This window comes from Manihot esculenta, chromosome 7 (genome assembly GCF_001659605.2).
Source record: "Manihot esculenta cultivar AM560-2 chromosome 7, M.esculenta_v8, whole genome shotgun sequence".
Taxonomy (NCBI): Eukaryota; Viridiplantae; Streptophyta; class Magnoliopsida; order Malpighiales; family Euphorbiaceae; genus Manihot; species Manihot esculenta.
The window spans coordinates 3,499,478-3,526,963 of record NC_035167.2 but is presented as its reverse complement, the minus strand read 5'-3'; the positions used below and the strand labels follow the sequence as shown (position 1 = coordinate 3,526,963).

At 30.4% G+C, this 27,486-nt stretch overlaps 5 protein-coding genes and 1 long non-coding RNA gene across 6 annotated transcripts; 5 read left to right on the top strand and 1 right to left on the bottom strand.

Annotated features, from left to right (window-relative positions):
- Positions 1 to 912: 912 nt before the first annotated feature.
- LOC110618713 (metacaspase-1) lies at positions 913 to 1,850 on the top strand. Its single transcript, XM_021761928.2, has 2 exons — positions 913 to 1,447; positions 1,519 to 1,850. The coding sequence occupies exons 1-2, from the start codon at positions 925 to 927 to the stop codon at positions 1,848 to 1,850; spliced, it is 855 nt and encodes a 284-aa protein (XP_021617620.2). The 5' UTR covers positions 913 to 924.
- Positions 1,851 to 3,036: 1,186 nt separating this feature from the next.
- Positions 3,037 to 3,951, top strand: LOC122724014. The gene is made up of 2 exons (XR_006351179.1): positions 3,037 to 3,216; positions 3,609 to 3,951. It is a non-coding gene; the product is annotated as an uncharacterized LOC122724014 (long non-coding RNA).
- Positions 3,952 to 10,039: 6,088 nt separating this feature from the next.
- Positions 10,040 to 10,839, top strand: LOC110619590. The gene is made up of 2 exons (XM_043958182.1): positions 10,040 to 10,526; positions 10,687 to 10,839. Exons 1-2 carry the CDS (start codon positions 10,040 to 10,042, stop codon positions 10,770 to 10,772), a joined length of 573 nt encoding a protein of 190 aa, XP_043814117.1. The 3' UTR covers positions 10,773 to 10,839.
- A 33-nt stretch (positions 10,840 to 10,872) lies between these two features.
- LOC110619589 (metacaspase-1-like) lies at positions 10,873 to 12,833 on the top strand. The gene is made up of 4 exons (XM_021763101.2): positions 10,873 to 11,010; positions 11,222 to 11,344; positions 11,913 to 12,101; positions 12,608 to 12,833. The coding sequence occupies exons 1-4, from the start codon at positions 10,873 to 10,875 to the stop codon at positions 12,665 to 12,667; spliced, it is 510 nt and encodes a 169-aa protein (XP_021618793.2). The 3' UTR covers positions 12,668 to 12,833.
- Positions 12,834 to 22,370: 9,537 nt separating this feature from the next.
- On the top strand, positions 22,371 to 23,314 carry LOC110618735. The gene is made up of 2 exons (XM_021761971.2): positions 22,371 to 22,757; positions 22,841 to 23,314. The coding sequence occupies exons 1-2, from the start codon at positions 22,432 to 22,434 to the stop codon at positions 22,887 to 22,889; spliced, it is 375 nt and encodes a 124-aa protein (XP_021617663.1). The 5' UTR covers positions 22,371 to 22,431; the 3' UTR covers positions 22,890 to 23,314.
- A 365-nt stretch (positions 23,315 to 23,679) lies between these two features.
- On the bottom strand, positions 23,680 to 25,505 carry LOC110618733 (UPF0481 protein At3g47200). Its single transcript, XM_021761968.2, has 2 exons — positions 24,746 to 25,505; positions 23,680 to 24,601 (listed from the first exon to the last, which is right to left on the bottom strand). The coding sequence occupies exons 1-2, from the start codon at positions 25,304 to 25,306 to the stop codon at positions 23,885 to 23,887; spliced, it is 1,278 nt and encodes a 425-aa protein (XP_021617660.1). The 5' UTR covers positions 25,307 to 25,505; the 3' UTR covers positions 23,680 to 23,884.
- Positions 25,506 to 27,486: the final 1,981 nt, after the last annotated feature.

The following is a 27,486-nucleotide window of genomic DNA, read 5'->3' as shown; positions in this document are numbered from 1 at the left end:
TTAAAATATATATATATATATATATATAGTAGACATGATGATTTTTTTTTTTTTTTTTGAAATGGAAACATGATTGAATTTTAATCCAATGCAAATTGAAAGCTTCCCATTAATATGATTCGTATTCGATGGGCCACCCAATAAAGAGTTGGGTATCTGCTTCTCTTTACTTTACTACTGTTTTTTTTTTTTTTTTTATAAATTGATTTTAAATGTCGCTCAAACTCGAGTCTTTTCAACCCTAAAAAATTAAAGTTGGTTGATTATTTTGCTTTTTACTTTAATAAAAATAAAAAATCCGTCTGATGAAAATAATGTGTCTCTTTTCTATAAATTTTTTAAAATTTACATATAATGAGTATCTATTTTTTAAATTTATATATTACTCTTTCAAAGATATAATTATAATTATTTTCATATAAATTAAGAAAGTATAATTACAATAGTTAAACAATAAATTTTATATTGCCTTTCTTAAAATATCCTTAGCCATATTATTTAATTACTAATTATTTTTAGAATTTACAAATCTTATTTTTTAATACTTATTAAATATGAATATATTAATAAGTTAATAAATAAATTACATTTAATAAAAAAAGATGGCTTACGAGACGAATGAAAAACAAAAATTTATTGGATGGATTGATTAATTAATTTCTTTTAGGAGTCCCAAATCTATAATTGATAAGTCCAACTAGTTAATTTGTTAATTTTGACCTTTAGCAATGGTGGATTCAAGTTAGATTAATTATAAATTTCACAAAAATTTAATTTATTTTATTTTTTAATAAAAAATTTTATTTTTTAATAATTAAAAAATATAAATTTTCCTGACAGTATTATCCAAATCCCATTGAATTAATGGAAAAAAGAGAAACAAACAGAAAAATTCAGAAATAAATACACCTTTATACATATTGAATGAGAAGGAATAGAAATGAACAAATGATGGAGGCACTAGGATTCAGACAAACTAAATGGAAGCGATTAGGCTGGAACACCAATGTTACAGCCATTCAGCGCTCACCGACGTTGGATAAAACTTGTCAAATTCCAAGGGATGAAAGATCCAATATCAGCAATATTACGCCCAACTCCAAAGATGACAAGAAGCCAGCGGCCTACGACAATGACAGGGAGAAATCCAAGTTGAATCCTGAACTAGCCATTTGCAGAGGATGCCTGCAAGGACTCTCGACGACAATACCATGCGATCAAAGCTTAGGTGAAAAACCCACCAACTCATCGTTGAACTGTAAACCTTCTCCTTTATTTTTGTCACCTTCTGGTATACGGGGACCAAGAAAACGTGCACTGCTTGTCGGAGTTACTTACAAGAACCGGAAGTACAAGCTCAAGGGAACTGTGAATAATGTCAAGAATATGAGGGACTTTTTGATCGATAGCTTCTTTTTCAAACCAGAGAACATCCTGGTTCTCACAGGTAACCAGTTTAATCCTTGATTACATAATAGTTTTTTAAAATAAACCTTATTGTGTTTTTATTTGGTGCAGAAGATGAGACAGAACCGTATCTAACTCCGACAAAGAAAAACATAGAAACATCGTTAAAATGGCTTGTGAAGGATTGCCAGGTTGGTGATTCACTAGTGTTTTATTTCTCCGGCCATGGCTTGCGGCAACCAGATTTCAATTCGGACGAACTTGATGGATTTGATGAAACTATTTGTCCAGTTGATTTCATAAAAGAAGGAATGATTATTGATAATTATATTAATTCCACCATTGTTTGGCCACTTCCTAAAGGTGTCACTCTTCATGCTATTGTTGATGCTTCTAACAGCAGCACTCTCGATCTCGTCAATGTTTACGACAAAGAAAAGTAAGCTTCGCCTTTGTGTTTTCGTAATTAATTTTCTTTCCACAATATATATGGGATGGGGAGCGGGTATATATATATAATTTTAATTTTAAAATAAATGAGATAGGATGAGAGGAGTTTATTCTCACTTGATTAAAAAAATTTAGGAGAAAGTGTTTTGCCGTATCGAAGGATTTACTCGATACATATTTGAATTAATCTTTCACATACTAAATAATTTATATAAAAAATAAAATTTGATTTAGACTAATATATATTAACATTTTATATTTTATATGAATCATTTTAAAAGTTTTTTCTTTCAAATAAAAAGTCTGTGTGCCTAAATAAATATATATATATGTGTGTGCGTGTGGAGATGAAAAATGCTAATTTTGTTACTTTGAACAGAAGGATATGGGAACATAATAGCCATGCATCTCGTTCAAGGAAACATACTAATGGCGGATTAGCAATTTCTATCGATTTTCATGGTTACACAGTAAGAGACATTCATGCATATTCTATCAAAAAATTTATGTATGCATGCATCAGTCCACGTGAAAGTTTTTCTTTTTTAAATGAAAATCGAGAATTAGAAATTGAGAAGATAGAACTTGAAACTTCTCAAATTTATTTAGATAGACTTATCATCAATGCTGTCCATGTGAATTTATAGTATAAAATAATAATACGACTCATATAAAATCTCTCTATATTTATAAAATAAATTGATGGAAATCTAGTTTATATAAATTTTTTGTACAAAAAAAATTAATTGTCGTACTAATTTTTTTATTATTAATTTTTAATTTATAATTTTATAAAATTGTAATTATTTTATATTTAATTTTTATAAAATATAATTATTTAATTTTTAAAAATTTAAAATACGTATAAATCGTATACACTCATAAAAATTAAATAGACTACACTTTTATCAAGGTATAATGTTAAAAGTTAATGATGGAAATGTTATGATATCAATTAACTTTTTGAATAAAAGTGAGCGGTTAAATTATATTTTTAACTTTTATAAAATGATTTCTAAAATGAAAGAAGATTTATCCAATTAAATATATGATTCTAAATTATTTATTTTATGTAATTAAATTTTTTTATATATTAATATAATAATAACAACAATAATAGTAATAATAACATCTCTGAGTGCCTTTTTTTATTTATTTAAAATGATGATGCAGGCTTTTCCGGCATGGAGAATGAATTGTGACTCGACTTATATTTTAATAGAAATTGTGAAGAATTACCCAGCAGTAACATTTGGTGACCTACTTGACCTCGTACATGAGATAATCGATGATATCAATAGTAGGGAATTTGTTTTCCCCAGATTCTTAAGATCAATGTTGCGGGGCAAGATATTACAGGTTATTACTTTCTATTCATATATATTAATTGTTTCGTGCCAATGATATGAAAATCCACAATTTTTTAGTCGGCTTTTATTAAACTTTCTAAATAATTCAATTATTTAGAATAAAAAATTTAGCAAAAAATTAATTAAATTGATTTTTTAATAAATTTTTTATTTAAAATAAAAGAATTTAATTTTTTTTAACTTAATTTTTATTATAAATTCTCACATGATTTTATAAAACTTTATTTGAATTTTTTTCTTATGAAACATATTATACCAAATGAGTAAATGTGTGCAGATAAATTTTCTTTTTCAATCTTACTCTTATATTTATTAAACACAATAACTTTTTTCACAATTTCATGATTATTTCTGATATTGTGATATTTGATATGCGTGCAGAAGCCTCAACTTTCAGCCTCTGAACCATTTGATGTTTACAAGAAACCTTTTATTTTGTAAACATGAAAGCATCAGAATATCTTCACCTCAAAGGAGTATAACTCACCAATGAATGACCAGGTCATGAATATCAACTCAGCAATATTATGCGCTTTGGATTTCCATCTGCTGATGCTATCTCTTATGGATAATTTATTTTGGTTAATTAGGTCATATACATATTATAAAAATAAATTATATAGCAACTGCCAAAAAGACAGTTGCGTGTCTCAAATATTGTCATCAAAGGAAATGACTTTTAATACTTATTCTCAGAAAAAAAAAAAAGTAAGCATTTTTTTTTATGAAGAGAAAGACATATATATATATATAATAAAAAAGAAAATTGCAAGATTGTTACAAGGAGACATCAGGTGAAGCGGAGAAAAGATTTGATTTTATTGTGGATTTACTTTCTATAAATTGTTTGTATTGTGTGTAAAAGGATCAAAGCATATCCAAATCAAACTTACATACCAATTAATATTATTTTGAATTTAAATGACCTATAAATTAAAGATCAATTTAATGAGTTAATCAAGGATATCAGTTTGATTAATATTCGTTCATTGTGAAGACTGAGGAGGTCTAGGACTCGAATTTGAGATTATTTACTTTTATGTGATAAAGAGAAAGAGCTATCTTGCATTAGGCAATCCACAAGTTAATTTTGCTATTGGGTCTGCATTAATATATATATATATTTTTTTTGAAAAAAAAAAAGTGTCAATTTGATGATGTGGATAATTCTCTTTGACTATCTAATTGAATGTCAATCTCTGGAAAAAAAAAAAAAGATGAAGTGAGTAGAGTCTTATTGGCAACCACTCCAACGTTTAAGTCCGTAAACTATAATTGTTCGAAGTTGGATTGTTGCTTCTATTTCAGAGTCCATTTTTCCACAGTTTGTGGGTGTCGAAATAGCTAAGGAGGATTGGGACAAGCTGATCGTCTCCTACGCTATCGCCTCTAAATCCAAAATTTAAGAACTCAAAATGCAACCTTTTGGGTCCTCTACACTTGCTTCTCATGGCAAAGGCCTTAGTTTACTTGTTGAATTTAATGCATTCGCTTCTCTTAACCGTAGCTTTGTTCCTGCTAAGAGCCGACCTTTTTCCCCACCTGGTCGTGCTCATCCCGTGGTGACAAGAGCACAAACTGGTAATCTCAAGCTAAAGTATATCCAATCATTCAATGCTTCTGTGTCTTCTACTTTGGAGTCTACTACTTATGCTCAAACTGTCAAGCATGCTCATTGGCGTGAGACCATGTCCAAAGAGTAAAATGCTCTTATTTTCAATGCCACTTGGAAACTTGCACCTCCTTCTCCCTCTCAGGATGTTGTTGATTGTCGTTGGGTGTTTAAGACAAAGCGACATGCGAATGGTACTATTGAACGGCCTAAAGCCCGCTTGGTGGCGAAGGGCTTTCATCAAAGACCTGGAATTGATTTTGAAGATATATTCATCTTGGTTGTTAAGCTCACTACAATCTGTTTACTCCTTTCCGTTGTTATGGCTAATAATTGGTTTGTTACTCAATTGGATACTTCTAATGCTTTTCTCCATGGGAAGCTTGATGAAGTTATTTTCATGACTCAACCACCCGGCCATGTTGATCTTAATCATCCTAATTTTGTGTGTCGATTGGAGAAGTCCATTTATGGACTTAAGCAAGCGCTAAGAGTGTAGAATCAGTGTCTCATAGATTCCTTATAGGAGCTTGGATTCATTGGTTCGAAGTCTGATAGTTCTCTATTTTTCCTTAACTATGCCCACGAGAAGGTGCTTTACCTCATATATGTGGATGATATTATTGTCATTGGCTCTAATAAGAAACTTGTTGATTCACTCCTTGTCAAGTTGCAAACCTGCTTTGTAGTGCAAAATTGAGGCAAGTTGCACTTCTTTCTTAGTATAGAGGCTGTTTGGTGCTTTAATGGACTTTTACTTCATCAATCTAAATATGTTAAAGATTTATTGGAATAAACAGGTATGTCTATGTCTTAATGCAGTGCTATTTCCACTCCATCCACACCTAGTGAGAAGTTGGCATTAGCAAATAGTGAACGTTTCCATGATAATACTCTTTTCTGAAGTATTGTTGGTGGCTTGCAGTATCTTACATTCATACGGTGGGACATTTCCAATGTAATCAATAAGGTTAGTCAGTTTTTGCATGATCCCATCACTCATCATTGGGTGGCTGTTAAACGCATCTTGTGGTACTTAAAGACTATTGTGACTCATAATCTCTTATTTCCTTCTCACACCGCTCATACTCTACATGGCTATTGTGATGCTAATTAGGCAGGTGATTTGAATGATTGCAAGTCCACCACAGGTTATGCCATCTTTTATGGATCTGGATTGATTTCTTGGTCTTCGAAGAAGCAGCATTCAGTTTCTCGATCATCCACTGAGGTTGAATATAGAGTTTTGGCAATGACGACATTCGAGTTATTTTGAGTTCAAAAACTTCTCAAAAAACTCCATCTTGCCTATTTCCTGTACTCCAGTCCTTTGGTGTGATAATATTAGCGCTACTTATGTCACAGTTAATCCAGTTCTACACACTCGCACCAAGTATATGGAGATTGACTTTTATTTTATTCGTGATTGAGTTAAACAAAGACTATTGCAAATTTGTTACATTTCTTCCCATGATCAAGTGGCTGATGTGTTGATTAAACCATTACTTAAGCTTCAATTTTTGTGAGTTACGAGGCAAATTGAACGTGTATGCTACACTAGTTCCACTTGAAGGAGAGTAAAGAGAAATAATTCTTCTCTATATAGGATTGTATAAATCATTTATTGGTATTATAATTTTTTTTTCTACTTTATTTTTAAAATTTTTATATATAAATATATTTTTGTGATTAATAAAATATACCGTTAATAAAACCTTTTATACTACAGTCAAAAGGGCTATAGATGAATCAAAAGAACATTATTATCGAAAATCAATGAAAGACTCTATGGACGAATATCGAATCATGTCAATGTGTATTGCGTTTTAATGAATAAAACCGATCAACACGTAATGTAAGATGATTTAATTTAAATATTATCTTAAAAATAATTTGAAAATAATTTATTCTCTAAAATAATGGAATCGATTAAGTGGAAAGTATTTTCAAATGAGATGCGATTGACCACAAACATATTCTAGTAAATGTAGTTGACTCAATAGACTTTTTTTTTTTTTTTTTGAAATGGGGGATGGGGGATTCGAACTGAGATCTATCAGGTTTAACCGGATGCACTTACCATCAGGCTAAGTCTGGGATGGGGGATTCAATAGACATTATTGAATTTTAAACAAGTGTAGATGAAAAGCTCTCCCATTAATAATGATTCACAGTCGGCCACCGAATAAAGATTTGCGCATCTGATTCCCCTTGCTTTGATAAAAATAAAAAATAAATAAAACACTGTTTTGGTGGAACTTTATTTTATTTTTAATAAGCAAGCTATTTTAATACTATGGAGGAAAAAGTCGGCAAAAACTTAGCAAATTAAGCCAAGACAATGAATGCTAAGTGAAAAAATCTGACAAAATTAGAAGTTTTTTTAATTGTGCTATACAATTTTTAGTTATTCCTCTCCATAACACTTTATCTAATCTAAATCTTTTCATTGTTTATGCAATAAGAGTTATTTAAAAATATTAAATTTGTTTTTAAACTATGTAAGAGATAGAAAAATATTAAATTTCATTTTTAAATTATTATTAAAAAATTAAATAAACCGAGGTAATGTCAAATAATAAAGGAGAGCATAATGTATACTCTGAATTCCTGATAAGTTTTTTTTTTTTTAATCTTTTAATAATAGTTTATAAAGAAATTTAATTAAATCAAAATATAAAATTTAGTATTTGTGATTTTTAATTTTATCTTTTAACTAAAATTTATACCGTCTCATAATCAATTAAATCAATAGGATATATAATAAAATTAATTTGAAATGTTGGAGCAAATTAATAAATTCAAATAAAATTAAATAATTGGAAAAAAACGCAGTTCACGCTCAAATTTAGTGTTTTAATAATAGTTCAAGATTTATGAGATCAAAGTTCAACAACATGCTATTATAGGTTATTTTAGATTTTATTGTAATTTTTTGTTAGAATTAATAGAGAAATTAATTATTAAAATTTTAAAAATTTTAAAAATAATTTAATATATTTTTTCAAATTAAAAGATTAATTGTTAATAAATTTTTATATACCGTTGGTAATAATAATTTGATAATTTAATAATTGCTTGTGAAGTCATATATTTTGATATGATTTCTGATATGATGGTATTTGATGTGTGTAGAAGCCTCAACTTTCAGCTTCAGAAACATTTGATGTTTACAATAAACATTTTATTTTGTAATCATAAAAACTTCAGATTAGTTTCAATTAATTATGATAATTTAGTTTTTATTTTTTCCTTTTTTTTTCCTTTAATTCAATTCATGTATATGTTTATTATTTTTACTTTTTTCATTTTTTCCCTTTAATTCAAGTAATGAAGGATGAGTTACACAATTCCCTTTATTATGTTAAAGAGATAACCTTTTTATTAAATTTATTCTACGACTTAGCTCTTATAATTTTAATATTGTAGTAATTAATCTTTAAATTTTATTAAATCATAAATAGAAAAGACTCAACTGTTTATGGTTAAAATATAGAGATTAAATTATAGATTTTATTAAATTTCACACTTTTAATGATGTTTTAATGGTTAAAATATGTTTTAATGAAGTTATGAAAAAGAAAGAAAAGAAAAGGAAGGGTATCCACAGCATGCAATGATTTTTTTTAATGAAGTTATAAAGGAACATTTTTTTGAAAAAACAAGAAAACTTTATTAATTCAAAGAGAGCAGAGAAACAATATGAGAAGGAGGGACATTAACCCAAACTTCTTGACCTGACTCAGAATGAGCCGATATTGCTAGAACATGAGCGACATCATTTGCAGATCTATGAACAAAAAACACTTTGCTTCCTCAAAACTAGATAGAAGTAGTTTACAATCTTGAACCAAGAGGTCAAAAGACGATAAATCATCCAACAAAGCACAATTAACTGACATCACAAGTACCTGAGCATCTAATTCGAAAAGGACTCGATCCCATCCACACTCTTTAATCCAGCTCAATGCTTCCCGAAATACCATAACTTCAGCACACTTTGCATCCATCTGGCTATAAAAAGAGCCTGCTTTAGCAGCCATAAAACTCCAATTATCATTCCGGATTATACAGCCGAAACCTACCGAACCTCGTTGCAAGCTTAAAGAGGCATCAATGTTCGCCTTGATCCAACCTTGCGGTGGAGGAGACCAAACCGGGCGAGCCGAGTCGACAATGGTGCTTACTGATGAATCGACACAAATTACGCTATTTTCTTAAATTTATTCTGATGCATTTATTATTACGCTAAGTCTATGAGTACTATGCGTAAAAATTTAGTGTTCTTAATACCATAGAATCTAATTAATTAAAAAGTTGATGAAAGCAATAGAATTTTGTCCAATAAATAAAGAGCAAGGAATTTGATTCTCTTGTTTTTTCACTAAAAAATTTGTATTTATATTGCATAATACGACTGTAAATTACACTAAAAAACTTATAATTAGACAATTAGCTCAAACTCGAGCCTTTTCGACCCTAAAAAATTAAAGTCGGTTGATTATTTTACTTTTTTATTTTAATAAAAATAAAAAATTCGTCTAATGAAAATAATGTGTCTCTTTTCTATAAATTTTTTAAAATTTACATATAATGAATATTTATTTTTTAAATTTATATATTACTCTATAATTATTTTCATATAAATTAAGAAAATATAATTACAATAGTTAAAACAATAAATTTTATATTGCCTTTCTTAAAATATCCTTAGCCATATTATTTAATTACTAATTTTTTTAGAATTTACAAATCTTATTTTTTAATACTTATTAAATATGAATATATTAATAAGTTAATAAATAAATTACATTTAATAAAAAAGATGGCTTATAATACGAGACAAAATGAAAAAAAAAAAATTATTGGACGGATTGATTAATTAATTTCTTTTAGGAGTCCCAAATCTATAATTGATAAGTCCAACTAGTTAATTTGTTAATTTTGACCTTTAGCAATGGTGGATTAAAGTTATATTAATTATAAATTTCAGAAAAATTTAATTTATTTGATTTTTTTAATTAATTTTTTTAATATTCTTTAATAAAAAATTTTATTTTTTAATAATTAAAAAAATATAAATTTTCCTGACAATAGTATCCAAATCCCATTGAATTAATGGAAAAAAGAGAAACAAACAGAAAGATTCAGAAATAAATACACCTTTATACATATTGAATGAGAAGGAAGAAATAAACAAATGATGGAGGCAATAGGATTCAGACAAACTAAATGGAAACGAGTAAGCTGGAACACCAATGTTACAGCCATTCAGCTCTCGCCGACGTTGGATAAAACTTGTCAAATTCCAAGGGATGAAAGATCCAATATCAGCAATATTACGCCCAACTCCAAAGATGACAAGAAGCCAGCGGCCTACGACAATGACAGGGAGAAATCCAAGTTGAATCCTGAACTAGCCATTTGCAGAGGATGCCTGCAAGGGCTCTCGACGACAATACCATGCGATCAAAGCTTAGGTGAAAAACCCACCAACTCATCGTTGAACTGTAAACCTTCTCCTTTATTTTTGTCACCTTGTGGTATAAAACGTGCACTGCTTGTCGGAGTTACTTACAAGAACTGGAAGTACAAGCTCAAGGGAACTGTGACTAATGTCAAGAATATGAGGGACTTGTTGATCGATAGCTTCTTTTTCAAACCAGAGAACATCCTCGTTCTCACAGGTAACCAGTTTAATCCTTGCTTACATAATAGTTTTTTAAGAGCTAAACCCTCTGTACATGATTTATTTCGTCAGGAAAAGAATCTAAATGAATTCTTATAAAATTATACATGATTTCATTTTTTTTAAAATAAATTTTATTGTGTTTTTATTTAGTGCAGAAGATGAGACAACCGTATCTAACTCCGACAAAGAAAAACATAGAAACATCGTTCAAATGGCTTGTGAAGGATTGCCAGGTTGGTGATTCACTAGTGTTTTATTTCTCCGGCCATGGCTTGCGGCAACGAGATTTCACTTCGGACGAACTTGATGGATTTGTTGAAAAAATTTGTCCAGTTGATTTCATGGAAGAAGGAATGATTATTGATAATTATATTAATTCCACCATTGTTTGGCCACTTCCTAAAGGTGTCACTCTTCATGCTATTGTTGATGCTTCTAACAGCAGCACTCTCGATCTTGTCTATGTTTACAAGAGAAAAGTAAGTTTCGCCTTTGTTTTGTCGTAATTAATTTTCTGAAAAAAAATTACCTAAACCCGTTATATATATATGTGGTTTCAGAAGTTTTGCTTTTTAAATAAATAATATTTTATTTTTTTTGAAATTGTAATGGAAACAGAAATAATAAAATTTAAAATTTCTTAAATTTATTCAGATACATTTATTATGGAACTAACTGTTATTTTATTAGGCTGATTTTGTTACTTTAAACAGAATGATATGGGGACATAATAGCTCTCCATCCAGTTCGAGGAAACATACTAATGGTGGATTAGCAATTTCTACCGATTTTCGAATGGCTGCCGATAACACAGTAAGATAAATTCATGCACCTATTCATTTGTATTCTATTAGGAGATTATTGTCTAAATTAGATTCATACATATCTATAATTTGAAATGAGAGTGCGAATATTTATATTATAAATTTATATAAACTCAATCTAAATAAATTTTTGCCTGTTTTATAAAAAGATTCAAATTTTTTAATGATTAATATTTTTCCTGTTAGAGTCTAAATATGTAATTTGATGCTTAATTTTTATATAAAAAAAAATCAGTTGGTATCCTAATGTTTTTATTCTTTAACTTTTTAATCTATGATTTTTACAAAATTATAACTATTTACTACCTATATTTTATCAAATATAATTATTTAACCATTAAACTTCATACAATATAATTATTTAATTCTTAAAAATTTAAAACGTGTGTAAATCACATATGTGCATAGAAATTAAATAGTTATACTCCTGTAAAAGTTAAGTGGTAAAAATTAATAATGAAAATATTAAAATATCAATTAATTTTTTAAATAAAAATTAGGGGTTAAAAGTTGATCGGTTTTGAGTAATTTGTTTTTCGGTTAAAACGAGCATGCAGGGTTTCCCAGAATGGAGAACGAACGATGATCAGTTGACTTATATCTTTATAGAAATTGTGAAGAAATGCCCAGGAGTAACATACGGTGATCTGCTTGACATCTTACATGAAACAATCGATGTTGTCAATAATAGGGGATCTGTTTTCTCCAGATTCTTAAGATCAATGTTAGAGGGCAAGATATTACAGGTTATTATATTCTATTCTTATATATTGTCTCATGTGCATGATCTAAAAATGCACAATTTTTCATTTTAAGCTTTGAAATCTTTCCGTTTTGATTAAATCCTTTAAATTAATAGCTTGTTTGGAATAAAGAATTTTGCAAAAATTTAATTTAATTGATTTTTTAAAATATTTTTTATTTAAAATGAAAGAATTAAATTCTTACTAATTAGAAGAATACATTATTATTTGAATACTCACATATCAATGAGAAAAACTTATCTAGACCAGATTTTTTTAAAAAAAATGAGAATTGAAAATTAAGATAATAGAACTTAAGACATCTCATATCTACTCAAATACATTTATCATCATATTAAATCTGTCGATACCTAAACTATATTTATATAGTATAAATATATATAATTTCATATAACTATACATTTATTTAATGTTACGAGTCTATTAATGAATTCGGTCTGAATAAGAATTTTATTGTGATTTATTTCTAACATTTGATATGTGTGCAGAAGCCTCAACTTTCAGCTTCTGAACCATTTGATGTTTACAAGAAACATTTTATTTTGTAAACATGAAAGCATCAGAATAGCTTCACCGGCCTCGAACGTTTTATTTTGGATTTCTATCTGCTGATCCTATCTCTGATGGATAAGTTATTTTGTTTTGGTCATTTCCTTTTTGAAATGTGGATTCTTCCAAATTTTAGGATTGCAATTAATCAATTGTTTATTCTCATGTTATATGGATATTAAAATTTTTTACTTTATTATTATATAAAATAATATAAAATTATTTCATAAAATAATAATTTTTTTATGAACTCACTCTGTTTAGTAAAGGAAACAAAACATTCCCTTTTTCATATCCAAAATTTGAACTTGAAATGAAAAATGGATAATTGCATTTTATTTTATCTCTTGACATTTAAAATAATATAAAAAAAATAATTTTTTATAAAGTAAAATATTTAATTTTGTTAATATATCTTGTTATATATATGATTAAATATGAATTCTATAGCCAGCAAATAAAGAAAATAAATGTAGAGAAGCAAATAAAGAAAATAGATGTAGAGAAGAATTATAAATTCAACTAATTAATATGTATAATTTTTAATTTTAGAGTAAAAAATTTAAAAATTTTAAATATTAATCCAGAAAGTTATATATCATTAATTTTAATTTCATCAAAGAAAATTAAAATTTTTAATATTTAATATTATATATTATTAATATCGAATAACCTATATTTTTACAAAATAAAATTTATTAAGTTTTAACCGTGGTGGATAGGGGTGAACATTCGGTCAGTTCGGTTCAAAACCGAACCGAACCAAATAAATCGAAAATCGAAATTTTAGTGTTTATGAAAATCGAACCGAATCGATTTTGATCAAAAATTGAATCGAATCGAACCAGTCTGATTCGGTTAGATTCGGTTCGGTTTGATCGATTTTGATTTTTAATAATTTTTTTATTTTTTACACTTTATTTTTAATATTTTAAAATTTAATTAAAATATTTTAATCTTAATATAATTTAATTTCTTTATATTATTGAAAAAATATATTATTATCACTAATCGGTTCGGTTCAATTTTTTTGATTTTTTCTGATCAAAATCGAACCGAACCGAAATAACTAAAATTTTTGAAATTAAAAATTGAATCGAACCGAAATGTATAAAAAAACCGAATCAAATTTTCAAATCAATTCGATTCGATCGATTTTTTCGATTTAAACCGAATACTGTTCACCCCTCGTGGTAGATAACGATGACTGTAATTGTAGTGATTACAGTTAGAGGAGAAGAATCATTTACTTTATCACAATATCCTTTAAACACGTCACTTTTTTAGAGTGCTAAAATTTAGTGTATCAATTATATTAGGCCATCACTACTATTACATTGTAATAGTGTGAACATATTCGTTAATTGTTCATTAAAAATAGAATAATCTCTCCACAACATGCTTGAATTCAAGAAAGTTGAATTGACTACCAAAAATTGTGCATTCATGCCTTTTGATGTTAAATGTTAAAAAAATAATTAAAAAGAAAAATTTTAAAATATGAGCGATTTTAGAATAGAGAAAAGAAGGTTGTGTATAAAAATATATGAAACGAAAATGGTATTAGTGAGTTTTATATAAAATAAACATATGAAAATTACATTTTTCTAAAAAATAAAAAATATCATAATTATTAATATAATAAATTATAATAATTTGATTATTCAATGTTTGTAACGGTTAATTTAGAGTATTAGAAAGATTATTTTATTTTTTATTATTTTTAATTATTTATCTATTTATTTTTATAGTTATTTAAATTGAATAAAATTTTAATTTAATAATATTTTATACAATTAATTTGATTAATTCTTTAATTCTTTTATATTTTATCATTATTAATATTTTTATATTAATTTTAATTGATTATATATATTTATTTTATATAATTATTCACATGAAAAAATATAGCATTTGTTAATTAGATTATATTAGATATGATTTCAAAAAATTATCAAATTAAAAAACAATATTATTGTGAGGTAGTAAATAATCTTTTATTATAGAATTATTGTTTATATATATATACTAATTACTCAATTTTTATAAATATACTTTTAATATCCCATTTATAAAACCATTAATCACAAGACGAACAAAAATAAAACTAAGGAGATTTATAATTTAGTCTCTGGGTATTACCATTATTAACAAGTCAGTCCCTGTATTTTTAGAAATCTATTAAAACGTTCTTATGTTTTCTTTCCATCAACGAAATAGTCCTTCCGTTGAAGAAGAAGAAGAAGAAGAAGAAGAAGAAGAAAAAGAAGAAAAAGCAGAAGCAAAAGCAGAAGCAGAAGCAAAAGCAGAAGCAGAAGAAGAAGAAGAAGAAGAAGAAGAAGAAGCAGAGGAGGAAAATAATGGAGGGTAATTTAGTCTTTTACTATATTTTTAACGCAAAAAAATAGACGGAAGGATTATTTCATTGACGGAAAAAAAATATAAAGACGTTTTAATAGATTTTTAAAAATACAGATACTGACTTGTTAATAATGGAATACCTAGAGACTAAATTTTAAATCTCCCATAAAACTAATACAGCAGATGTTGAACACGATTAAGATTTGGACACGAGCAAAGAGAGCATAACAAGACGACTCATGGCAACAAGCACTTCTATTCAGCCAAATTTTGATCATTAACAGAGTAAGAAGAAGTCCAGAAAAATTTAACAATATGAACCAGCTAAAATTTAGCATTTTAACCTTACAATCGGATTAATATTATTTTGATTTAAATAACCTATAAATTAAATATCAATTCAATGAGTTAATCAAGGAGCAGTTTGATTAATATTCATACATTGTGAAGACTGAGGTCTGACTCGAATTTGAGATAATTTACTTTTATGTGATAAAGAGAAAGAGCTATCTTGCATTAGGTAATCCACAAGTTACTCTTACTATTGGGTCTTCATTAATTTTTTTTTTTTTAAAGTGTCAATTTGATGATGCATGTAAAGTTTCATATTTCTTGATAGTTCGGTTCGACTATCTGATTGTATTTCAATCTTTGATCATATTTCAACCTACAAATAAGAAAAGATGTGAAATTGATATCCTATTGGCAATTATTCAACGTTTAAATCCGTAAACTCTGAATAATATAAAATGGCTTAAGTACTTAGGATTGCATATTTTGTAATCCATTTTCTAATTACTTTTAAACCGTTAAAATATAAAATTAATTCTTCATTTTTCCTTAAAATCTAGAGTACTTATTAGAATTAAGGGTATCGTATAGTTAAGTGATAATGATTCACTCAGGTATGACAGAACTCATAAATCGAACATCAATTATTTGAGAGGAATAAAGAGATGCCATCAAAATAAGATATAAAATTAATTCTTCATTTTTCCTTAAAATCTAGAGTTATTGTCTAATGAATAAGAGATTGTACGTATTAGAATTCAAGACATCGTATAGTTAAGTGATAATGATTCACTCAAGTATGACATAACTCATAAATTGAACATCAATAATTCGAGAGGAATAAAGATATGTCATCAAAATCCCATTGATCTAATCAAAAGGGAAATGGATGAATTACGAATACGTGATCATCCATAATTAATAAAAAACTATTAATAAGTCGTAGTTGAATGGTCAAATACTAGAGTTATATTAATATGTATAGTGATTTATCTACTCGTAATTTAAAATGATTTGATTTAAATATTATCTTAAAAATAATTTGAACATAATTTATAATCCAAAATAATGGAATCGATTAAGTTGAGAGTATTGCCAAATGAGATGCCATTGGCCACTAACATCTTCTAGTAAATGGAGTTGATTTATTGAATTTTAAACAAGTGTAGATGAAAAGCTCTCCCATTAATAAATGATTCACATTCTTCCATCGGCCAACGAATAAAGATTTGCGCATCTGATTCTCCTTGCTTTAATAAAAATAAATGAAAAAAAAACACTGTTTTGATGGAAATTATATATATATATATTTCTTCCATCGGCCAGCGAATAAAGATTTGCGCATCTGATTCTCCTTGCTTTAATAAAAAATTAAAAAAAAAAAAAGAAAACTGTTTTGATGGAAATTATATATAAACAAGCCATTTTGTTAGTATGAAGAACAAGTTAAAAAAAAAAATTTAGTGATGTTGCAAATAATACTCTACTAGCATTAAGTAGACTTATCAAAAAGTAAGCTGATTTAAGTGAGTATTTATTATATTCATGAGAATTAAACTCTTGACTTAAATTAAGAGAGAAAAGTGTTAAATCACTCATTTTAACACTAATTAAAAAAAAAGTGTTGAATCACTTATTTCAATACTTATCGATGAAAAATAAAAAATTTAGTACATCATCACTATACTAAATTCAATCGATTGACATCCTCATAATAATTCAACCTAAAATAAATGGATATACTCATTAAGTAAAAAAAAGAACTTAGACAAAACTTATAGTTACTTTAATTATTTTATAGGATTTGTGGTTATTCTTCTCAAAAGTATTTTATTTAATTTAAATTCTCTCCTTGTATAAAACATTTTAAATTTAATTAAAAAGTTAAATAAAACTAAATAAATTAAACAAAACATAGCTCTTTGATATTAGTTTTAATTTAAGAAAAGATAACTCACCTCTAAAATCTTAATTCTATTTAAGTAATTGATGTAGAGCAATTAGTCTTAAATTTTACAGCAGATTTATACCAAACTTAATTTTTACTGTCGACGTCCATTAGAGACCCATGATAGCTTTTGAAAAAGGAAATTTGAGACGCACGACTTTTAAAAGGACAAAAAATTCATCGTTTAGAGAGGTCAATTTTGCATTTTAATTATTTTTTTAGATTTTTTCATAATTTTTTTATAGTAGGGTTTTCTTGACTGTTTGTGATACTTTTCAATTTTTGAGAATTCAATAAGAAATTTTGGCTTATATTCTTTCATTTTCTAAATTTCTTCTCAACCAAATGTTATTGATTAAAACTTCTGGCGGAGTCTAATCAGTCATATTTCAGTTGGTAACAGAGTAAAGTTCATCCATGGCCGACAACCAAGAGGCGTGACTCGCTCCAATTGAGTTATTCTTGGAAGAATTGAGAGAGATGATTGGACAGCTAGCCCTACAACGAGGTAACAACCAATCCGCTGTAGCCGAACGCCCACAGCCAGTTCCAAATCCTATGGTCACAAATCCTGTGGTTGCAAATTCCTAACAGGATCATCACGAAGGTTACAAGATAAAGATAGAACTTCAAAAATTTTTTGGTTCGTTGGATGCAGAATTTGTCCTTGATTGGTTAGCAGAGGTTGATTGATTTTTTAAAGTTATGAATGTGAAAGATGATCGAAAGGTTCTGATTGTGACTTTCAAATTAAATGGTGAAGCAGCAGCATGGTGAAATTCTGTTCAAAATGAACGCTATCACAGGAGGTTAGAACCTATACGAAACTGGCTATTGATGAAGCAGATGAATGAACAACAATTTTTGTCTAGTGATCACGCCTAGATTTTGTATAACCGATATCATAACTGTATTCAAGGGAGTCGAAAGGTGGATGAATATACATAGGAGTTTTTGAGGTTGCAGGCGAGGTGCGATAACTGTGAGAACAAAGCCCAACAAGTTGCTCATTATTAAAGGGGACAGAATCACGAAATTCACTATATGATATGAACAGCTGCGTGTTTGCACTCTGACAGATGCCATTGGGATGGCGAAAAGAGCGGAAGGATGTGTTGAATGGTAGCCTCGACAACAATCTAATCGAAATTTTAATTACAGAAATTTTGGTTCAATAGGAACTCATCAGTATAGAGGTAATTATAGCGGACAACCTTCTAGGGTTGTAAATTCTGGCAATCATCAGAATACTGTGGAAGAAAGGAGAGACAATAAGAAAAAAGTAGTCATCAATATAGTAGAGGCAAGACCAATCCTTATTAGAAACCAACTGCAGACATATGTTATCGCTGTAGGCAACCTGGACCTCGATCGAATAATTGTTCCGAATGCAGAGGAGTTAATAATGATTGTCAACAGGTTAATGTAGTTGAGGAGGTGGTTGAATCTGAGGAGGAAGTGGATGAAGATGATGGGTCTATTGCTGGTTCTGAATATGGGGAGGTCACCTATGTGGTGAAGAAAATTTTATGCTCGATGAAACAGGAGGATGAGATGCAAAGAGGAAAAATTTTCCAAGAAAAGTGTTGAGTGAGAGAAATGATTTGCAAGCTAATTATAGATAGTTACAATTGTGAGAATCTGATAGATAAGCAATTGTTAGAGAAACTGCAGTTGCCTATACAATCTCACCCTTCGCCATACAAAGTTGGGTGGATTAAGGAAGGTCAAACAATTACAGTCAATAGAATCTGCAGCGTGCCTATTTCGATCGATAATTCTTACACTGAATATGTTAATTGTGATGTTATGGGTGTGGATTGTTGTGAAATTTTGTTAGGTCATCATTGGCAGTTTGATGTTGATGCTTTGCATAAGGAAAAGAAGAATTCATACATGTTTACATGACATCGAAAGAATATTACTATTTTGCCTTCTAGTTCTGCGAAACATTCTAAAGTGGAAAGAAAAACTGTTGTTGCTATCTCTACGCGAGTGCAAAGGCTATCAGATGCAATTAAGAAATCTAGAGGCACACTAGCTTTATTAGTGAGAGCAAAAGGTGAAGTGGAGGATGCACCAACTTTACCACCACCCGTCAAAGAGTTATTGAAGGAGTTTCCTAGGGTATTGAAGGAGTTTCCTAGGGTAGTGAAGGAGTTTCCTAGGGTAGTGAAGGAACCTACAAAGCTTCCACCTTTATGGGATATTCAACATCGGATTGATCTTATTCCTGAATCCAAATTACCGAATTTGTCTCATTAGAAGATGTGCCCAAAGGAGAGCTAAATCCTTTAAGAACAGGTTGAAGAGTTATTGAAGAAGGGGCACATTCGGGAGAGCATTAGCCCTTGTGGAGTTCCTGCTTTATTGGTTCCAAATAAAGATAGAACCTGGAGAATATGCGTGGATAGCAGAGTCATCAATAAGATTACGGTTCAATATCGATTTTCTATTTCTCGGCTGGATGACATACTAGATCAGTTATCAGGGTCTAAAGTCTTCTCTAAGATCGATCTTAAAAGTGGCTATCACCAAGTTCATATTAAAGAGGGAGATGAATGGAAGACAGCCTTTAAAGTTAAGGAAGGCTCGTATGAGTGGCTAGTTATGCCGTTTGGTTTGACGAATGCACCTAGCACGTTTATGCTACTTATAAACTAGGTTTTGCGTCTTTTCTTATTCAAATTCATGGTTGTTTATTTTGATGATATCTTGATTTTTAGTCGCAGCAAAAAAGAACATTTACAGCACCCCCATCAAGTCATGACAGCTTTATAAGAAAGTGAGCTGATTTTTAATTTTAAAAAATGCATCTATATGATGGAGTGTGTTCTATTTCTTGGATTTGTTGTTAGTGTAGAAGGAATACATGTTAATGAGAAGAAGGTAGAAGCAATACGGAACTGACTTATTCCCAAAAATCTTTCAGAAGTTTGCAATTTTCATGGACTTACTACTTTCTATCGGCAGTTTATCAAAAATTTCAGCAGCATTGTTGCCCCTATCACAGATTGTTTGAAGAAAGAGAGAGTGCGAAAATTTATTTGGACTGACACTGCCAACAAGAGCTTTGAGGAGATTAAAGATAAGCTTAATTATACCCCTGTTATTACTCTACCCGATTTTAATAAACTATTTGAGGTTGAATGTCATGTTTGTGGAGTTGGAATCTACCTGATTTTAATAAATTATTTGAGGTTGAATGTGATGTTTGTGGAGTTGGAATTGGCGGTGTATTATTGCAGTCTAATAGCCCTATTGCCTTCTTTAGTAAGAAATTGAATGATGCTAGGAAAAAGTGGTCTACTTATGAGCAAGAATTATATACCGTGTTTTGGACCTTTAAAACTTGGGAACAATATCTGATGGGTGGGAGTTTATTATTCACACAGATCATCAATCTTTTATTCACTTTAAGACTCAAAAACATGTGAATAAAATGCATGCTCGATGGGCAGCTTATTTTGAAACTTTTCATTATGTCATAAAATATAAAGCTGGTTATAGTAATAAGGTAGCAGACGCTTTAAGTAGGAGGAAAACTTTATTGACTACAATTAGTCAAGAGGTCGTGGGTTTTAAATTTCTGAAGGATTTGTATACTACATATGATGATTTTATGAATATATAGGCGAAGGTCTAGCCTCGCCAGCCTGCTGATGGGTTTTTGATACATGATGAATTTCTTTTTAAGGAGAACAAATTATGCATTCCTTGCTCTTCTCTACGGGAAAAATTTATTCGAGAGGTCCATGGAGGATGTTTGAGTGGTTATTTGGGGCGTGATAAGACTATTGCTGGTTTAAAGGAGCGATTTTATTAGCTACAATTGAAAAAAGATACAAGTCAGATGGTTCAGAAGTGCCTAGTTTGTCAAACTCAAAAGGATCATTTGCAGAATACGGGCTTATACACTCCATTGCCTATTCCAGAACATCCTTGGGAAGACTTGTCTATGGATTTGTTCTTTGCCTTCCATGTACTCAACGTAGATCTGATTTCATTTTTGTTGTTGTTGACAGGTTCTCCAAAATGGCGCATTTCATTCCTTGCAAAAAAACTAATGCTGCTTCTCATATTGCAAAATTATTTTTCTAGGAGGTTGTTCATTTACATAGCATTCCTAAGACCATTAATTCTTATAGAGATGTAAAGTTTCTACCTCACTTTTGGCTGACTTTATGGAATCGTTTTGGGATTGAACTTCAATACAGTAGTGCTGCCCATCTCCAAACTAATGGCCAAACTGAAATAGTGAACCACACTCTTAGAAATCTTCTACGTTGCATCTGCAATGATAAAAAAACTTTTTCAGATCTTGCTCTTCTCCAAGCAGAATTTGCTTATAACCGTTCTATCCATAGCTCTATAAAGATGTCACTCTTTGCAGTTGTGCATAGAAAATTTAACGCATACAGTTTATCTTATTACCATTCCTGCAGGTTTTTATAACAGTATTGCTGCAACCAATTTAGCAAATCAGCATATAGACATTTTCAAATAGGTACAACAATGCCTTACGGAAGTTAATGACAAGTATAAAGTTGCAGCTGATAAACATAAGCGTTTCAAGTCCTTTAATGTTGATGATCAAATTATGTTGTATTTGTGCAAGAAATATGGTAGAGAACAAAAAAAAACTTGATCTAAAGAATATTGGTCCATTCAGAATATTAATGACAATGAATATGTTCTTGACCTCCTAGATTATATGAACATTTCCAAGACATTTAACGTGGAGGATCTATTTCAGTATTATCCTGCTGATAACAACTCGAAATAGAGTTCTTTACAAGTGACAGGGAATGATACAGAGTAATTAGTCTTGCATTTTACAGTAAACTTGGATCGGCCTTAACTTTTGTTGTCGACGTTTGTTGGAGGTCCACAATAACTTTTCAGAAAGGCAATTTCGAGATGCACGACTTTTAAAAGTGTGACAAGAATAATATGACTGTCACAAAGTTTGAGGTAAAAAATTCATCATTCAGTAGGTTAATTTTATAAAGTTTTTCTATTATAAATAGTTATTTTCTTGAATACCTTTCAATTTTTTAAAATTCAATAAGAAATTTTAACTGTTCTATTTCAGTAATGGTATCTGCAGGATTTTTATATATTTGTAGTGGATGAGAAGGAATACAAAGGAAACTAATCCTAATGTTGGACGGATTAGGATTAAGACGCACTAAATGGAAGCGATTAAGCCTGAATACCAATGTTACAGCAATTCTGCAGTGCCCACCTTGCCATGAAATTTCTCCAACTCGCAGCTATGAACAATCCAGCAGCGGCAGCGTTAGAGAAGAAGAAAAAGGTATCCTTAATGGAAATATTGATCCCAACTCCAAAGTCAAGAAGCCAGCGTATGGCAGTCACAGAAAAATCATGTGCCTAAGGTGCCGACAAGCAATCTTAATAACAGGAAACATCATCGAAAACATCGTATGCCCAGCATGCCAGAATCAGAATAGGCTTCAGTATTGGTCAGTTTCAAGCTTAACTTTTTCTTTGAGACCTGACTCTAACTAATTTCTAGGCCATAACATTTTTTTCTTCAATTTCACAGCCTCCAGAAAAACTCTGTCATCGCCTTCACAGACTTCTATCTTGCGTAGACTACGTACGAACGACTGTTGGGTCTGGATTTTGTTTTGTACAGTATCAAATCAGTGTTTATATTGGATTGCGTCGTGATAAATCTATGTCTCTGTTGGGTTTTTTTTATGTAGTACCCAATCTCTGTTTCTTAGCCTTTGTTCTTTGTTTAAATTGCATCAAGTTGTCCTGATAAGATCAATGTTTTACAAGCTCCAGAAATCAAGCATGTTAACCTGTATCTGTTGGCGTTGTGTTGAAGCTAGAATACACTGAGTGCAATAGAAAAGTTCTTATGGGTTGGTTTATGTTGTGATTTCATTCAGGCTAGCTTGCACCTCCCTACTGTTCTATTTCTCCGGCTATAGCTTGTGGAAACTTGAAACCGGATTTCTTCAACTTGGGTTACAAGGTTCTTTTTTAACTTTCTTTTTTTATATATATGAAAGAAGAAAGTTCATTTAGAAAAATCCAGAAACAACAAATAATCAAGGGAGTTTCTATAGTAACTCTATTATAAAAGTAAAAATTAGTGTTGAATTCACAAAGTATGATGTAATTATAAAAAAAATAAATTGTAAATAAAGTAAAAGTAAGATTTAAAAGTTCGATATTTATGAATTCAGTAAATATTCGTTGAAATTATTTTATTCTACAATAAATTTGATGTGAAAAATAATGTGTGCAATTATATCAATAAGAAAAATAAAATGTGAAGTAATCATAAAAAAACCATCATATGATTAAGGATATTAGATATAGGGAACTGAGACTAAAAACATATCTAGCTGCAGAACAAAGGAACTGGGTTACTAAGGCTATGCTAGACTTGATCATTTGCCTACTATTTTCTTACTTATAGATGGACATCCCTTAAAGCTTCCCACTAATCGGAAAAATATTTTTTATTAACCAATTTGCATGAGTGCATCACACATCAAAATATTGTTATCTTGATTAATATTTCCATAAAATGAATGGAACTTTAAAATGTAAATTAACATAATTAATAGGTTCAGTTGCCTCTTGGATGATAGTAAGGAAAAATAGTATAAAAGGTCTGCGAAGATGCCAAGGCAAAAATGATAATTGCAGCAGTAAGAGAAAGTATGGGACATCGGTTATGGACGTAAGTGCGGACCAAATAACTACGAAACTGATTCCATGGCTTCTGGCAATGTTGATCAATTTTCTTGACCACCACCCGTAGGTTGCTTTTTGGGTCCATCGCTGTATCTTTGGCAAGCAAGTGAAACATCTGGGCAACAACAGAATCACTTCCAATTGCATTTTCGATGAGTCCTCTAGATTGCAGGAGAGCAACGTCACTTTTGTGGACAATGATTGTGTCCATGAAGTAGATATATGACGTTACCTCAGTGCCTACTCCAGCATGGAAACGCTCAAAGGCTAATAGATTCAGAAATGTGGACTCAAAAGCATCATCCACAACTGCAAGTGGAAGCTTCAGGACACCACCCTGGAATGAAATATCTTTGATGCTGGTAGTTTCACTTCTCTGAAATTGGATTCCAAATTCGTCGAGATCTGTTGCAGATTGTGTAGCTCCTCCTCCTTCTCCATCTTTAAGTTCTGTATCTGCTTTTGATAGGCAGCCAGCAAGCAGGATCTTTCTATATGCGTCCAAAATATGCAAGCATTGTCCTAGAGGTGAGAAATCTTTCTTGGGAAAGAAGAAACTGAATATAAGCCTGTTGATCAACTCTTTATCCTGCAGGAATAGAAACAATAATACCCATTACAGGCAATAGTTAAGATGGGCTTAACCTGGTCAGTTTTCAGCTTGGGAGTTCTCGAACTCCGGCCATAGCCAAATATATGTATATATATATAGAAAGAGAGAAATGGCGTTAACCTGGTCAGTTTCAGCATCGGCCAGCTTGTAAATAACAGACAATGGCAATTGATTTTCAAGTTTCAACATATCTCGACCGACATGAATCATCATATTGAGCATCCTATGCTTACTGAAGATGGGATCATTGAAAGCGTAGTAATCTGCTTTTTGAGAAGGGAAATAAAAGATTTCCAGCATGAAACAGCCATCAAGGATCATCAGTTGAATGAACTTATCATTTTGCCACTTCTCATCATCAAGCTGATCATACGAGTCTTTCAAATCTTGCACCATTCTTTTGAAACTTTCAACAATGGAGTCGATTGATTTATTTGTCCTCTTCAGAAAATGAACCAGTGCTCGTTGTTTATGCTCCTCCATGGGATTTAAATATTCTTCACCGTGGTGGTAAGGACCTAAGGAGACTACCTCAGGCCTGTAGGCTGATTTGCTTAAATCACTGATACAGGCAGGTATTCTGTAGATAGACCTCTTTTTCCAGCACTCCATCTCCTTGGAAGTATCAATATTCTTGAGATTTTCTTTAATTTCATCGACCCATTTCTCCATTTCTGCCATTTTTGCTCTTTGATTAATCTGGCAGCTATTGTACAAGAAATGCCAGACTCAAAATTATGAAGTGTACATGATGATAGAATAAAAACAAATTCAGTTCTCTATTTTGTAACAATGATAATATAAAGAAATGGTAATAATTCTCTTCTTGGGAGAAGTGGAAGCTTCATGTTTACGAAAGGGAAACTTTTGCTATGCTGTATTTCATTTTTCTCACAGGTTAAAGAAGAAAAGCTAACGAGTTTGCATTTTGACTGATGAACCCAACAAGCAACCACAAGGTCAAGAGAATCTTTTGGTTGCTTCATGTTTCTGCTTAATTACACGGTAACCAAATCACGTGGTTGGAAATATAACCGAGTTGCTAAAGTGAAATAGTTTCAATGTTTAAGTCAATAAATTATTAAAATGAGCAAATATAAGTCAATAAATTACTAGAATGAGCAAATGTAATAAAATGTTTTGACTTCAGAATAAATGCGTATTTTAAAATCTATGCACATTTGTGTTTATAATATAAAAAATGGAGTTAGCTATTAAATCTCTTGAAAATTCGACTAGTACCGACTAATTGATAAGGGATTCCGCGATTATAAATGTAATAAAGAATTACTAAAGTATATTTGTTAACGGTAACTTTTTATGAACACTCGACCTACTCAGAGAGTGCTGTCAGGTCAAAAACCCATGCAACAAAAAAAAAACTTTAAAAAAACTTGAAATAGCAATCAAGCACAACAAATTAGGTGAAGAAGACGATGAATAGTACACTTTGATTAAATTTTTTATGGTGTTGTAATAGCAACACTATTTTCCTCTCGACTCAATTTTTATTCAATTAAAATGGAAAATAAATATAGAATAAATTGCTAATAATGCTCTACGTTCCTAAAGATTTGCTCTAGTAAATCCATATCTAACCAACAACTAACAACACACTAAACAATGTGCTATAAAAAAAAAACCAACTGATGCAATTAAAGAAACAAAAATAACAATAAATAACTCAACATAGCAATAAGATTAAAAAACACCACATTTACCCTCCTAACTTTGTTGCGGTTGCTTGACGTTCTTGATTTCGATCTTGAGCCGCAGTTTTTCCATCTTCAAGTGACCAAGAGACTTCGTTAGGATATCAGCCAACTATTCCCGTGTCTTCACATACTCCACCTCTATGTCTCCATGTTGCACACATTCATATATAAAATGAAATTTTGTGTCAATGTCTTACTTCTCTCATGATGAATTGGGTTTTTGGTGAGTGCAATGGCGGACTTGTTATCAATTTTTAACATCACACTGTCCTGCTTCTCCCATTGCATTTCACCCAACAGTCTTGTTAGCCATACTCTTCGACACGCACCAGCAGTCCTGGGCACATACTCAACTTTAGATTATAAAACCGCCACTTTTTATTTTTGTGATACTCATGTGATTGGATTATATCCAAGAAAATAAATTACACCTGTGGTGCTCTTCTTGTAACGACCCGAAAATCGAACCGCTACCGGCGCTAGGATCCGGGTCGACTTAAGGCCGCCGGGACCCGTAGCAAGCCTAACATACATCCTGTGAACCTGCTTAATCCCATACATGATCAACAACATATATAAAAATTAGAACTTTTCTTTCATTCATTTTCTCATACACCAAGCTCAACCTGTGCATGCACTGAACATAGCTATAATCATAAACTTAATCCCTCTGTGGGATCTCATCAATGCCCCCAATGGGTGGCATAACATGTGTTGAGTTGGCTAAACATAGTCATCAATAAATATTAAGATCATGTATCAAAAGGGATTACAATATCCATAGGGTCAAGCACAACTTCTAAACCTCAATCTCATAATCAACATATACATGGCATAACTAATCATAACTTTTACATCATCTTACAATTCATCATGTCCACTTTCTAACTATTACAATTACAAGACTTTACTCTTCTTGACTTCTCTGTCTAGCCCGTACCTGCAATCCTGGGGGATTAGGGAAAAGGGGTGAGCTACTAGAGCCCAGTGAGCAGAATAATAAAACATTTAAAATATATGATAACATGAAATGCATCACATCACAACTAATCACATCAAGGATGAATTTGTCACCTATAGTCCTCTACATGTTCCAACTGTGCCATGGGCGTAGAATGGGCCTCACTGGTCTTTCTCTTACATAAT